This window comes from Neovison vison, chromosome 11, assembly GCF_020171115.1.
Source record: "Neovison vison isolate M4711 chromosome 11, ASM_NN_V1, whole genome shotgun sequence".
NCBI lineage: Eukaryota > Metazoa > Chordata > Mammalia > Carnivora > Mustelidae > Neogale > Neogale vison.
The window spans coordinates 91,183,392-91,198,175 of NC_058101.1; the positions used below are offsets into that span (position 1 = coordinate 91,183,392).

At 37.5% G+C, this 14,784-nt stretch overlaps 1 protein-coding gene across 1 annotated transcript in view; it reads right to left on the bottom strand.

Annotated features, from left to right (window-relative positions):
• The window catches only part of SYNPO2 (synaptopodin 2), a 178,723-nt gene extending 165,034 nt beyond the window's left edge, over positions 1–13,689 (bottom strand). Inside the window, exon 1 of the mRNA XM_044224115.1 lies at positions 13,432–13,689. Coding sequence (XP_044080050.1) covers positions 13,432–13,536 — 105 coding nt within the window. The 5' untranslated portion in view covers positions 13,537–13,689. The remainder of the gene's footprint in view (positions 1–13,431) is intronic.
• Between the last annotated feature and the right edge of the window lie 1,095 nt (positions 13,690–14,784).

Genomic DNA, 14,784 nt, shown 5'->3' on the forward strand with positions numbered 1-14,784 from the left:
TCTGCCTTTGGCTCAGATCATGATCCCAGGGTTCTGGGATCAAGCCCCACATCAGGCTCCCTGCTCAGCAGACAGCCTGCTTCTCCCTCTCCCTCTGCCTGCCGCTCTGCCTACTTGTGCGCTCTCTCTCTCTGTGTCAAATAAATAAATTTTTTAAAAATCTTAAAAAAAAAAAGAATATGGCACAGTTAACCCTTCTCTATAATCCTAAAGAAGTCTTCATCAGCCATATTGTGAGATTAAAAACCATTACTGCCTAATTATATGATTAGGTAGACAAAACATCCCAAACAGGTAGACAAAACATCCCAAATTCCCAAAAAGACTATTTGGAATATGAATTCATATTCACTGTTGTTAGAAAGGAACTTTTACATTATTATGCTGAATGATATTAGCCACTGTTAGAGTGAAGTAATCAGTTAAGAAGATATTTAATAACAAAGTGTCCAGAAAACAAAAAAATTCTAGGCTTATTTTTGCAACAATGGTTCAAGTCAGGCAATACTCAGTTTGAAACTACACAATTTTAACCAAATGACAGTTTAGAAAATTCTTCATGGATGCAATTAAAAATGGCTAACATAGCATAGTTGGTAACAAACTAAGATGTATTTTTTGTTATCAAATATTGTTGAAGATGCAACCTTCTCCCACAAGAAATTGGTAGAAATAATATTAGTACAAAGTAGTGTTGGAGGAGGCCTGTTGTAAAGTTAAATAAAAGAACATGTTTCTGGTATGTCCCAACCTATGGTACCTTCAAGATTCAATTTTGATATTTTCATAGATGAACTATTCCTTTGAAGAACCAATAAGGAAGATCATGGAGATAAGTTCTCAAAAGTAAAATAATAATTTAATTAATTAATTAATTAATTTAATTTTTAAAAAGTCAATGTTTTGGGTGGTTCAGTCAGTTAAGCCTCTGCCTTCGGCTCAGGTCATGATCTCAAGGTTCTGGGATGGAGCCCCAGGCCAGGCTCGGGCTCCCTGTTCAGGGGAGCCTGCTTCCCCTTCTCCAGCTGCCCTGCCCTCTGCTTGTGCATAAGCACTCTCTCTCTCTCTCTCATGTGCTTTATCTCAAATAAGTAAATAAAATCTTTTTTTAAAAAATCAATGTTTCATGGAAAAAAATGTACATAAAACCACTGAGGAAGTAGCTGCTTGAACAGGGATTAATAAAGAAAATATTCTATGGTAAGGTTATGAAGGTGCCTCCCATAAAATTCATTCAGTGCATAATTTGAAGGCAAATTCATGTTTGGGTAAGTTGAAGACAGAGTGCAAAAGTGCTACAGATGTCATCAATAGTTCTAACTTTATAAAAGCTCACACTTAAAATATACCAGAATCTTTAAAATCTGTTGCAGTGATATAGGGAGTAACCACAAAAGTTTTTATGTCACAGAAATTTGTATCACTGAGGTTCGGTGGTATCTCTTGCAAATCTTTCTAAAAGTTGCAGAACCTAAGGATGTTTCACAGTTTTATTTAACAGATAAATTAATATTTCAACTTTGTTAACCTTTTCTGGAATAAGGGCTCTTAGTTATCAGTTACCTGGCCTATATTTTAGGTAAATAAATACAATATGTTCCCTAACAATCAATTGCTTTGAGAAAAACTTTTCAAAAACATAAGTAGATGAAACAGAGAAGATTTTGAAGAGTACTTAAAAATGTTCCTATGATTATGCAATTTTTCTAGTTGAAAATTATTTAAGTGTGTTATTCTTTAAAATGTCTTATCTGCACCCTTAACTAGAAAAAAAGAATTTCTGGGATGCCTGGGTGGCTTAGTTGGTTAAGTGTCTGTCTTAGGTCATGATCCCAGAGTCCATAGATCAAGTCCTGTATCACATCAGGCTCCTTGCTCAGTAGGGAGCCTGCTTCTCCCTCTGCCTGTTGCTCTCCCTGCTTGTGCTCTCTCTCTCTCTCTGACAAATAAATAAATAACATCTTTAAAAAAATAATTTCTAACAGGTTTTCAATCTTCCAAGTAAAAAGTGTCAGTGAGATTTTAACACTAAAATATTAAAATATAGCCTATTCTCATTAGTTTGTAAGAACAAAGTATGGTTATCAAGGAAGATGGAAATCTACCCAATTAAATTACAACAAAAACATTTGCATTATGAGTTGAGAATGAAAAATAATTTCCAGTTAGTGCTTCATTTCTTCAATATGGATCTACCTATATTAAGGGGTTATCCTTTTCAGCCATGATAGTCTTCAGAATCAAGTACTGAAATGAATTAAAATTTCACTAGACCTCTTAACTGTACCTCATGGGGCCACATATAGTTTTCAAAATCACAGAGTCCATCAAACACATCATTCTCACTAAAAAAAAATTAACTTCTGGTCAGTGATAGTGAGAAGACTTATTGTGCTATTACAGTAAAATAAAAATTAGTTTAAAAAATTTTGCTGGGCGCCTGGGTGGCTCAGTGGGTTAAGCCGCTGCCTTCAGCTCAGGTCATGATCTCAGGGTCTTGGGATCGAGTCCCGCATCGGGCTCTCTGCTCAGCAGGGAGCCTGCTTCCCTCTATCTCTCTGCCTGCCTCTCTGTCTACTTGTGATCTCTCTCTGTCAAATAAATAAATAAAATCTTTAAAAAATATTGCTGATTTTATCTTCATTTTATTCTTTAAAATTTTTTTATATATTATACACTGTACATAAAATATTGGCATAGTATTATATATGTATGTATATATATATATCTTGCTTATATAGCCCATATATACACACACATCATTTATATGTATGAGGTACAAATGGGCTACCCTCAAAACTGTTTTACTTAAGGAGATATAATCAAAACATTTTGAATGCCACTGCTCTCATAGGAGAAACAAACATGTGAACAAAAATTGCTACAGGCAGCAAAGTGTACAAAAGCATGAGGTGAAACCTTTATGCGATAAAGGGACCACCACAGAGCAAATGTTTACCTACCTCTGACCAGAAAATTGAGTCAGATCTCCGAGAGAACTGACTGTGAACTGAGTTGCCCAGAGTGAGTAAAATTTCTCCAAGTGTATTAGGGTAGGTGCCAGAGGAAGGGGTAAACACAGCAGGGATGAATCTTGGTGGCAGGAAAGGCAGAGTGTTTTGAGAGAACTGCCATATTTTCAAACAGCTAAGTGCACCTTGAGGGGAGTCCCAGGTGATGGGGCTGGAAATTATAGCAGAGATAGGATCGTGGAGGGTTATGGGTGCCTCCATAACATGGAGTTACAGCCAGTGAACAAGGCATGGTGCAGGCAGCAGCTCAGACTATGGGCTTTGGCATTAAACTGGACTTGGTCCTGGACCTGCCATTTACCAGCTGTGTGATCTTAAATTATTTAGTTAACTTCTCTAACTCTCAGCCTCCTCATCCGCAAATAAAATAAATAAATAGATAGATAGATAGATAGATAGATAGATAAAGTAAAGCTGTTGTGTATGATATAATTCATTAAGTACTTGATTGTACGTTATAAGATTTTTTTAATGTTATGGTTCTTTTGATGACTACGATGGGGAGACTTCGAAGTATTTTAAGCAATGACATAACAGGTGATGTAGAAAAATCTCTCTGGCAGCTCTCTGTAGCACAAATCTTAGGAATGTGAAACCTCAACATGGGAGACAGTTAAAAGGCTTATAGTTATCTAAAAGACAAAGAGTAAGGGCCTGGGCTGAAGACCTAAGCGAAAGCACCCAGGGCAAGAAACAGACTAAGAGCTAGAGGAGGTAGAAAGTCAGTACCCAGTTACCATCTAAATTCATTGTCTTTATATGCTTTTGTGAAAATGAATGAAGAAAACCACACTAGACTCACAAGAGTTGTGTGGGTAGAATACAAACCCTGGAGCCAAACTCTCTAGGTATGAACCCCAGGTCTAACCCTAACTACCTATATGAGCTGGGCATCACTTAACCTCTGTGTGCTTCTGGAATAGGGATCTCAAACAATGATAATCTCACAGACTTTTCTCATAATATTTAAAAAGTGCCTGGCATTCGGGAAACATTATACATGAGTTTCTTAAATAAAGTCATTCTCCACAAAATACTGCTAAAAAGGCAGTAGGATGTTTGGGGAAAATGACATTGATTGGCTGTTATTATAAATTCCTTAGGGAAAAAATAATCTTATCTTAAAATGGTGAAATTCAAGCCAGGTAGATTTTAATAAAGGGGCTGAAGGAAGAGCAGTAAGAAAGGCATACTTCCCAGGCAAAATCAGATCATAAACCTGTAGTTCTTTACAGGAAAGTTCATCCACCCCATTGTTTTATCAATCTGGTACCCACACTGCTTCCAAATAAAAGTGTAAAAGCTAGCCATGGATGAGAAGGATTATAAAAATCCAAGACCAAGGTTAGGAAAACTATTGTTTCATAATCAAGTGACAGGAGATTTTACACAATGTTTCAAATGGCAAATCCACTGTATTTTTTAGTATATTTATCTGAAACACACTAGATTTAAAGGCCAGGTAAGGAAAACAAAATCCAGACAACCATAACACCAAACTATAACTACTATTGCCAATATTTCTCACATACCAATGGATTCATAAAGACGTGGAAGATAATTTGTTGAGAACCTGGCCAACTATACTCCTTTATAATAATTTTAAAAAATGGTAAATACTTTAAAAAATACATAATTTAATTCAATACTATAAATATTTTCTCATTGAGGTGGTCAAACAATGAAATATCCACCAAACCACAAATAATATTTTGCTTTTCATATAAGGCTTTTTGCTTCATGAAGTTGTTTGCTCTTAAAAGATTGAGTGTACATGCATTAATGGGGGAGGGAGAGGGAAAGAATCTTCAAGCAGATTCCCACTAAACGGGGAGCCAGGCACAGGGCTTCATCCCACCACCCCAAGATCATGATCCCAGCAGAAACCAAGAGTCAGACACCCAACCAACTGACCCATCCAGTTTAAGGACTGTTTAATGAAGCTGAGGCAGGAATTCTCCATTTCCTTTTACAAAAGTCTTATGGCATTCATCATGAATTTATTAGCATAGATACAGTAAAATTCTTGGAATCCATGTATTTTTTAGGTTTATTTATAAGTAAACTGGTTCACTTTCCAGTCTTGTCTCTCATTGCATATGACCTTGGAGATGCATTTCCCATAATCCTTTTCCTTGATCTCACTGAAAGAAGAAATTGTTATAAATGTTTTTAACTATTAAATCTTAGATGGTGACTTACTATTTCATACAAACTCTAAATCAAAGTTATGGCAGTTTTCAGCATTACAAAATGACAGACTGTTCTCTTTATCGAAACTGATGTAGAGAGATGCGTGATGTCCCTGCCATAGGGCAAAGAATTATATTTGATTTTGGACTTCTTTATATAAACTTTTTGCAAATAATTTTTTTTTCAGAATCAGTTTTTTCATCTATAAACTGAGAATAATAAAACTATCTACTCAACTGGTATCAAATGAGATAACATATGCTAACATACCTGGACGATTGTAAGATATACTCATGTAAAGTATTTTAGCTAAATATATAAATTAGCTTATATTTCTGGACACTTATTAACTGACAGAGGAAGGTTAAATTATTTTGGAAGCCACTACCATGAGAAATATACAAATATTATTCAGTTAGGTATAATATGTGTGTCACAATGATATTACATACTAACTTTTGGAATTTGCAATCTTTAAAAACAACAATCACCTTAGATTAAGGCCCAATAAAAGTTCAGAGTACTTATTTCTAAATGAAGAGTTCTGGACCCTGATAGTAATGCTCTAGAAACACTTTTTTAAACTAACTGAAAGTATGTGCCCACCTAATAGCAAAAAGCATACCAGGTTATTAAAGTGCCATTTCATATTCAAAAAAAGAAAAAGAAAAGAGAAAATAAGTAACTTACATTTCTTGTTTAGGCCAAAGCCAGATTTTCATTCATTCAACCTAGATAAAATAGCTTCAACATGATCATCTCTGGAAGTCGTATGAGTTGGTGGTAAGTTTTCAAGCCAACATACATCAAATACATGTGATTAATAGTATAAACCTGCTTGTTGGAACTATTTTTGAGGAGAGTCAACTCCTTCAATTATAAACATGGAACTTTCATTTCTTCCAGCAACTGCTTTCAAGTATGAGAAAGCCAGATCCCTCCCTTAATAATGCTTTGGTCAGATCCCATGCATTTCTGTTGGATTTCAGTTATTAAAATAGTCTAGTCCAATTACAGCTTCAATCTAATTATCTGTCCCTCGGCTCTCTCCCTAAGCACTGTGGTCGGCTTGTGTCTCTGGGTCTTGGCTCCCTGAGGTGGATGTTGTCTGCTCTCCTCCTACCTCCCTCTTGCTCCTCCCAGGTTGAAGGCAGGAAGACTGGGGAAGGAGCAGGGATGGTAGTTATATGTACTCATAACTGAATGAGGTGGTATTTCTCTCTGGTTGCTGCTCTTCTCTGGTTAACGCTGAGTGGCCATCTCTGTCCTCTCTGTAGCCAGTGTCCAGATGCTAGGGCACTTGTATGGTTTCTTCAAGGAGCCCTAGAGAGCTTTACCACAGCACGGTTCCTTAGCATGGAAATAGGGCTCCTGCCCAGCTCCCTTCCAAACCCCCAATAGTTCCTCAGGATGCCAGCTTGTGCCTGGTGGTCTCTAGCTAAGAGCATGCCTATCTGCGCAGGGTACCGGCAAGGTGGTTCAAATCCCTCCACTTTCTGTGCCAGTCATTCACCGCTGGGAAATGCAAGGATCCTTGCCTTATCAAATAGTTAAGTTCCTACTCTTATCTCTCATTCTTTCTCTCTGTCTCATCTCTTTTTCTCTCTCTCCTCTTACATCTTTCTCTGGTTTTATTCCCCTACCCATCCCTCCCTACCCTTTTTTAAAAATTTAAATTCAGTTAATTAACATATAATGTATTATTTGTTTCAGGGGTCCAGGTGTGTAACTCAGCAGTCTTACACAATACACAGAGCTCACCACAACACATACCCTCCCCAATGTCCATCACCCAGCCCCCCACCCCCACCCCCCCCACCCCTCTCCCCTTCAGCAACCCTCAGTTTGTTTCCCAAGATTAAGACTCTTATGGTTTTTCTTCCTCTCTGGTTTCAGCTGGTTTCATTTTTTCCTCTCTTCCTCTATGATTCTCTGCCTTGTTTCTCAACTTCCACAGATCAGTAAGATCATATGATAATTATCTCTCTCTAACCTCTTATCTCCCCATTCACCTAGGCACTAGGCAGGCCAGCGATTCTATTGACAAAGAAGACATCCTGCTATGGAATATATTGTCAGGTGCCCCTCTTGCAGGTACCTCCAATCCTTACAATGAGCATTTTTAAGCTTCCCAGCACCTCCTTGCCTCCCAGCAATGCAGAGATCTTGGCTTCAGAAAGGGGAAACTCTCCCACCACTAATGATGACTTCATCCCAATGTTAAGGACCCCCATAATTCTTGCATCTTTCTGTTCCTCTTCTTATATCAGCTGGGAAAGGGGCAGAGGGGATGTGCCAGAACATATCACACAACCCTTCAGGAAGCCCCGTGGCAACCTATCTGGCCTCAACTTGGGGATCCCTTGGCCAATTAAATCACATTTGAATAAAGAGCATGTTATTTTTTATAAGCTTCCTTTTGGGGACCACCTTAGCCTCCCTTTATTCTATCAGTCACCTGTTTCTACCAGTTCAGAAGGAGAATTTAGATTTGCAAACAAATCCCACCATTTTTTACAGCTTAACCTTTGGAAAATAACTTAGCCTTTCTGTGCCTGAATTTCTTCATCTCTAAAATGAGTATATATTTCAAACTACTTCTTAGGTTACGGGGGATCATTTAAAGAAAAAACACCTTCAAAGAAAATACTGCAAGGAATATTTTTCTGAAAAGAGCTTGATAAAAGTCATTATCCTATGCAATGTAGGGGACTTGGGGGGTAGGAAAAGAATAAATGAAACAAGATGGGATTCAGAGGGAGACAAACCATCAGAGACTCTTAATCTCACAAAGCAAACTGAGGGCTGCTGGGGGGAGAGGGTTCGGGAGAGGGTGGTGAGGTTATGGACATTGGGGAGGGTATGTGCTATGGTGAGTGCTGTGAAGTGTGTAAACCTGGCGATTCACAGACCTGTACCCCTGGGGCTAAAAATACATTATATGTTTATAAAAAATAAAAATTAAAAAAATTTTAAAAAGTCACTATCTTAGCTTGTCTTTCAACAAACTGAGATCTGTCTTAAAACACACAATTCCAAAACAAAGATTTTAAATAACATATGCTTAATAGGTTTGCCTAGTGTGTAAGCATACCTCTTTTTAGAATTCTTTTTTTTTTTAAAGATTTTATTTATTTATTTATTTGTTGGGGAGAGAGAGAGAGAGAGAGTGCAGGAGAACACAAGGAGGCAGAGCGGCAGGCAGAGGCAGAGAGAGAAGGAGGCTCCCCACTGAGCGAGGATCCCGATGCGGGACTTGATCCCAGACCCTGGGATCATGACCTGAGCCGAAGGCAGCGGCTCAACCCACTGAGCCACCCAGGCGTCCCTGTTTTTAGAATTCTATAAGCATATCTGTTTTTAGAATTTCTGGAAAGCCCTCAAAAACTCAATAAAACGTGAAGTCATCAATTATATTTTCTAATAAAGATGTTAGTAGCTTTCCATATGTAGTAAGGAGTATTTATCCTCAAATACACATATTCAAACACATTTAAAATATTTCTTTTTTTAGGGTAAATACCCAGTAGTGCAATTGCTGGGTCATCAACAGATGAATGGATAAAGAAGATGTGGTATATATACACAATGGAATACTATGCAGCCATCAAAAGAAATGAAATCTTGCCATTTGCGACAACATGGATGGAACTAGAGCATATCATGCTTAGCGAAATAAGTCAAGCAGAGAAAGACAACTACCATATGATCTCCCTGATATGAGGAAGTGGTGATGCAACATGGGGGCTTAAGTGGGTAGGAGAAGAATAAATGAAACAAGATGGGACTGGGAGGGAGACAAACCATAAGTGACTCTTAATCTCACAAAACAAACTGAGGGTTGCTGGGGGGAGGGGGGTTGGGAGAAGGGGGGTGGGGTTATGGACATTGGGGAGGGTATGTGCTATGGTGAGTGCTGTGAAGTGTGTAAACCTGGCGATTCACAAATCTGTACCCCTGGGGATAAAAATATATGTTTATAAAAAATAAAAAATTAAAAAAAATTTTTTTTTCCATTTAGAAATAGCTATGTTTCTGGAATTACTTTATTTGAAACATTTTAGAGACCTCACTGATGGCACTAATGGATAAGACTGTTATCTGATTGTGCTTGACTAACATATCTTTATTTAAAATTTTGAAGAGAGGACATACAGAACCATTAAATCCACTTCTGCCTCATAAAATACATGATTGTAATTTGTTATGTCAATTTTAATAAAAGTTACTTGAAACTTTGAACTGAAATTCAGGGGTACCTGGATGGCTCAGCAGATTAAATGACAAGCTCTTGATTTTGGCTCAGCTCATGATCTCAGGGTCATGAAATCAAGCCCTGCATCAGGCTCCACACTGAGGATAGAGCCTGCTTAAGATTCTCTCTCCTTTTTCTCTGCCCTTCCCCCAACCCCTCTTCCTCTCTCCCTCTTTAAAAAAAAATTTGGCCCCCATAAGCATCACCTTGAAAAAAAATAAAAGAAATTCAATAAGAGAATAATAAATACAGTGGTAATCTATATTTTGAAGAAAGCTTAAAGTTCTAAACATTCAACATATAAGGATACAGTGTGAACATTCTTCGCTCATTATTTTCAAAATGTGAGTTATTACTCAATTGTTCATAAGATTTGTTTGTAAAACAAAAATTTCTCCCCACTTTTTTAAATGAAGATTTTCCATAGTTATCTGTCCAGAGGCATAGCCATGTAAGTCCATATTCGAAAAAGGAGTTTTGTAAATTAAAAGTGCTAACACAGTTTTTCTAAGAATATTTGCACACATACAATGGCATTTTATGTTGTAAATATGCCTCAATAAATTTGTTTCTATGAATCTCTCCTGGAAATATACTTACGACTCTGTATTAGAAACGTTTGCCTTCCATCACATGTATTAGAACATAAATTAAAAGATATATAAGCATTCAAAAACCAGACAACCGTTACTGATTATTTTAAAATAATAATAATTATAATAATAATATAATAATAATAATAATAATCTTTTAAAAATTCAATTTATTCTTGAAAACAAAACCGAATTTCATGGCCTTGAGTTTCAATATCAATGAAAATTTGATTATTAATATTTCTGTTAGTGATCTTTAAAAGCTGGAATTTGCCTACAGTTCAATCAGCCAGCCAAATACTAAAAATGCTTGAACATCTCTCAAAAGTGACTAAATGTGCCACTAGAAGGATATTTACTAAAATTATAAAGCTATTCAATTTCCAATCATCGTTAAGGCTGGGGGTCCCCCTGTTTATTTCAGCTTGTTCAATTTTCTTTTTTTTTTTTTTAAGATTTTATTTATTTACTTGGGTGAGAGAGAGAGCATGAGAGGGGAGAGGGTCAGAGGGAGAAGCAGACTCCCTGCTGAGCAGGGAGCTCAATACGGGACTCCATCCCAAGACTCCAGGATCATGACCTGAGCTGAAGGCAGCAACTTAACCAACTGAGCAACCCAGGGACCCCTCAATTTTCATTCTACACAGAATTATGAAAAACCTGAACACTAGATATTTTATAACAAGGCAAAAATTTGTTGTTATCTACAGAACTGCTGTAGTGTTTCCCTTTTAAGGGGGCATGATTCAAGCACTGTCTGAAATTTCCTTTTCTTTGTTAGTATATATTTTCTTTAATTCCCAAATTCGTCCTCCATGTTCTTCAAAACTGTGAGCATTATTGTGTTTGCTAGCAACATCCCTACCCAGGCTCTCTGCCCTGTTCCTCTCCATCCTTCTTCTTAGGGTTAACTTGGCCCCCATAAGCATCACCTTGAAAGAGGAGGAAGTCTAGGCTATTGCACTATTGTTCACTTCACCTTGAGCTGAGGGACCATTACTAGAATTGAGCTGACTTGATGTTTTAAATGAAAAACAGTGATTCCAGTGAGGCCATGGCACATAGAAAGTGACAAGCACTTTGCTCCAAGGGTTTTCTAGGACAAATAATGCTAGTATCAGAAATTAAATTTCAGTTTGAATTAAGGGGGAAAAAATAGACCAACAAAAGTAGCCATTGCCATACCAACTTATAAATTTTATCTTCTTTAGAAGGCTCTCTAGTTACTTTTTATATATGGGGAAGCTAGACTGTAAACTGTAGTGTACCCCCCCACACACACACACACAAATTAAGACAAACACCCAGATCCCTTCATAATGATATATTAGAATTAATAATAAATTATACTATCACAAACTAGAAAATTAAAACAAACATCCAAATACTTTAATAATGTCTTTTAAAAATCACAAATATATTTCCAGGGTATTTTAAGGAATCTTATTTTGGGGGAAGAGCTGGATTGAATTTTTTGACACTCACATACACAATAGCCTCTCTGAATCCTGTTGATAGAAATGTAATCAGCAGAGAAATGCTCCCAAAGCACCCTTCACTAGCTATTAGCTTAATTCTTTAAAAAAAAAAAAATCACCACATAATAGTTCTGCTTTGCAGTAAGCACATTGAGGACTCAGGAGAAACTCAATACCCACCCTATTCTTAAGGTCTGGCCACAAAAGAACTAACAGGGAATAACACCATTCAGCCACCTTTGTCCCCACAGTCTAACTGGTAGGCAACGATTCTAAAGTTGTATACTAATAGGACAGTAAAATACTCTAGCAATATAGAATCTCACTAATGGTAGAATACAATTTCCAACTTACTTTCTCCTTTCCTTTCTCACTCAAAATGTTTGTCTCTTTCTCTCTCTCTCTCTCTCTCCACACACACACACACCACCTCACAACAGATGACTCAGAAAGGGTGAGAGATTTGTCTCATGCCCGGCTACAAGTTAGATCAGAGCTGGAATTAGAACCCAAATCTCAGTAACTGGAGCCAGCCAACTGCTATTCTAGACCCAGAACAAATCCAGTTCAGCCTCATGAATTGTGCGTACTCCGAATTAGGCATCACTGTTCTGTCTGATGTTTCCGGCCACGGATTCCAAAAGCAACACAATGAAACCACCTTTTCAGATTCTTCGATCACTGCTAGTTTGGAGCAGAGGAAAGTTACTTAAACTCTCTGGGCTCTTTCCTCATCTAAAATCCACAGGTTGAACCAGAGGTCTCAGAAACTTTCCAGTTCTAAAAATTTTGCTTTAACCTTCTGTTTTATGCTTCGTTTTTGATGTTTGAAATTTTCACTAGGTGGCAGGATTCCACCATCACATTATGAAAGGATTTTCCTATGGAAGCCTAGTTGCAGAAAATTTCAAAGAAACTCCTTCCTCACAGTGAACATTAAATATAAAAAAAATTTTTTAAAAGCCAAAGCCAAGAGAAAAAATAACTATAAAGCCCAGAAGTCCACATACTTCATAAGGATCTAAATCCATTTTTAATATAAAAGTGGAAATTAATCAAACATGTTCCTCTCTACAATACTACAATTTAGTATCCAATTCAGGTAAAAGTCTGCTTAAATTTCATGCATTTTAGAATGTATTTTAGCTGAATCTCAATTTAGACCATATCAGATCCCCTCCAGCAAACTGGTAGCAAGAAACAAGCAATACAATGGAAACAAAAGCATCGAAAGCATTTAAAGTCATTATTAGGTGCATTTCAAAGTTTCTTATAAGCTACTTAACAATGTATTTCCAGTGTCTTCAAATTTTATTTTGAGCACTTAACTTGATGAGTACACATGATGGAATGGAATAGATTTTTGCATTTATTTGTCAAATCCTTAAAAGAATATTCTTTCAAATAGATTTTCTGACATTTTCATCATGTATCTAAAAGTATTGCCCAAAATTGGACTTTTCATAAATGCTGCGTTGTAAATGTCACTACCAAGGCCTTACAAAAGTCCCCAAAAGCCATGCCAATTGGTTAAGCTGGGCTGAGCGTTTCTCTGTGGAGAAACATAACGTGAAACAGTAACTGCGTATTCTAATACTGCCTGGAAGAAAGTTCCCAGGAGTTTGCAGGTGGTCAGAAAAGCTGATTAACTAGCCTTTTCTTCCGTTGATAAACACGGCACTCTTTTTTTTCCTATCAATTACTGGTAATTTTTCTTTTCGAAACACGAACAAACCCGCATCCTAGAAAAATTTAACATCGGCGCCAAAATCAAACTAATAACATAAAGTCCTGAAACACAACTTGAAAAAAACCATCAACAGGTTGCCCTCAATCGCTCCCAGCACAGAGCAGTGATAGCACCTCTTTGGTGGTCCTACCTTAGCCACTTGTAAGGGCTGCTTCTGCTCCTTGCCACCTTGCAGTCTGAACCCCCAGGGCGCCCCTCCGGTCATAGAAATGCAGATAAAATCCCCCGTGCCCATTTTCTTCTTTTAGTTGGGTAGCATGTAGAGCTTGAAAAGGCAGAGGAGGCTTCAGTGCGGCTGAGATGTGTACTTAACTCCCGGCGCCTCAGGAGGCACGACTGGGGAACGGAGAGCCTCAGCAGCTGCTGCGGCCGTTGGCCGCGTTCACTAGGAGGCAGAGGCTCTCCCAGCATCAAAGACACCGCCCACTTTTGCGTCACGCTCCTTTGCTCCGCCCACTTCAGGCAAAGAAAAGAGACTCCTCTTGGGAGAAAGTCCGCATTTGGGGCCAGATGGGAGCGGGGAAGGGAAAGTTCTCCAGCGCTAACGGATTTAAATGCCAGTACTTAAAGAAAGAATGATTGAAAAACTTCCGTTTAATAATCCTGTGACTGGCGGAGAACACGTAAAGGTTTTAATCTTTGGGCCGCGAGTGATATTCTAATATACGAGCCCCGAGAACTCAACCACTAGACAATTTGATTCTCTCAAATAAATGTTTTGAGAATGACCACAGTAATGATTGAAACAGACCAAAGGGAGATCAAGAGGGTGAAATTATTACAATTTTTTCTAAGAGTCTACTGTCTAATTACATAAGAGGAAATAAAAGAAAGCAAACCATTTGCTGTTGTTTTTTTTAACCTCCTATTCTGAAGGATACTTTTTTTGAACTATGAAATAGGTGTATGTATTTTAGAGTTGAGGACGGGGAGAAGAGGGAGAAGGAAGAGGAGAAGAAAAGAATTTCCCTCCTGGAAACTACTTTGTTTTAACTATGTCTCTTGCATGGTTTGGAGTATTTTATATTTAAATAAGTGTTTCATTTTCTGCCTTCCTTAGCCGGAAAAAAAAAAAAAAAAGAAATTTCTTAAATCAAAATAGTCAGCCAACTACATACAATGTCATCTACAAGTTTCTTATTTTTATAGTCCCTCATCACAGTGTTCTGAATCTGGGTGGTCCAAAATAAAAGTCGACTTTATATGTGGTAGAAAATATTTTAATGTTTTAAATCTGAATACAATCTATCACAAATTGTGCAAATGGAACATTTTTATTTTCCCATAATATTTTTATTTTCCATGACATTCATCCACATAAAAACATACCAAATAAAGAAAAGTTTGGGAAAGTTAATTCGTGTTACATGTGGTACCAGATAAAACTTCCAGACACTCTGCGCGTTTCAGTACTAGGAAGCTCTCTGCAGTGAACCTTCACACAGCCTCGCTGCCCAGAAGCCAAAGGTGTCGAGTGATTTTG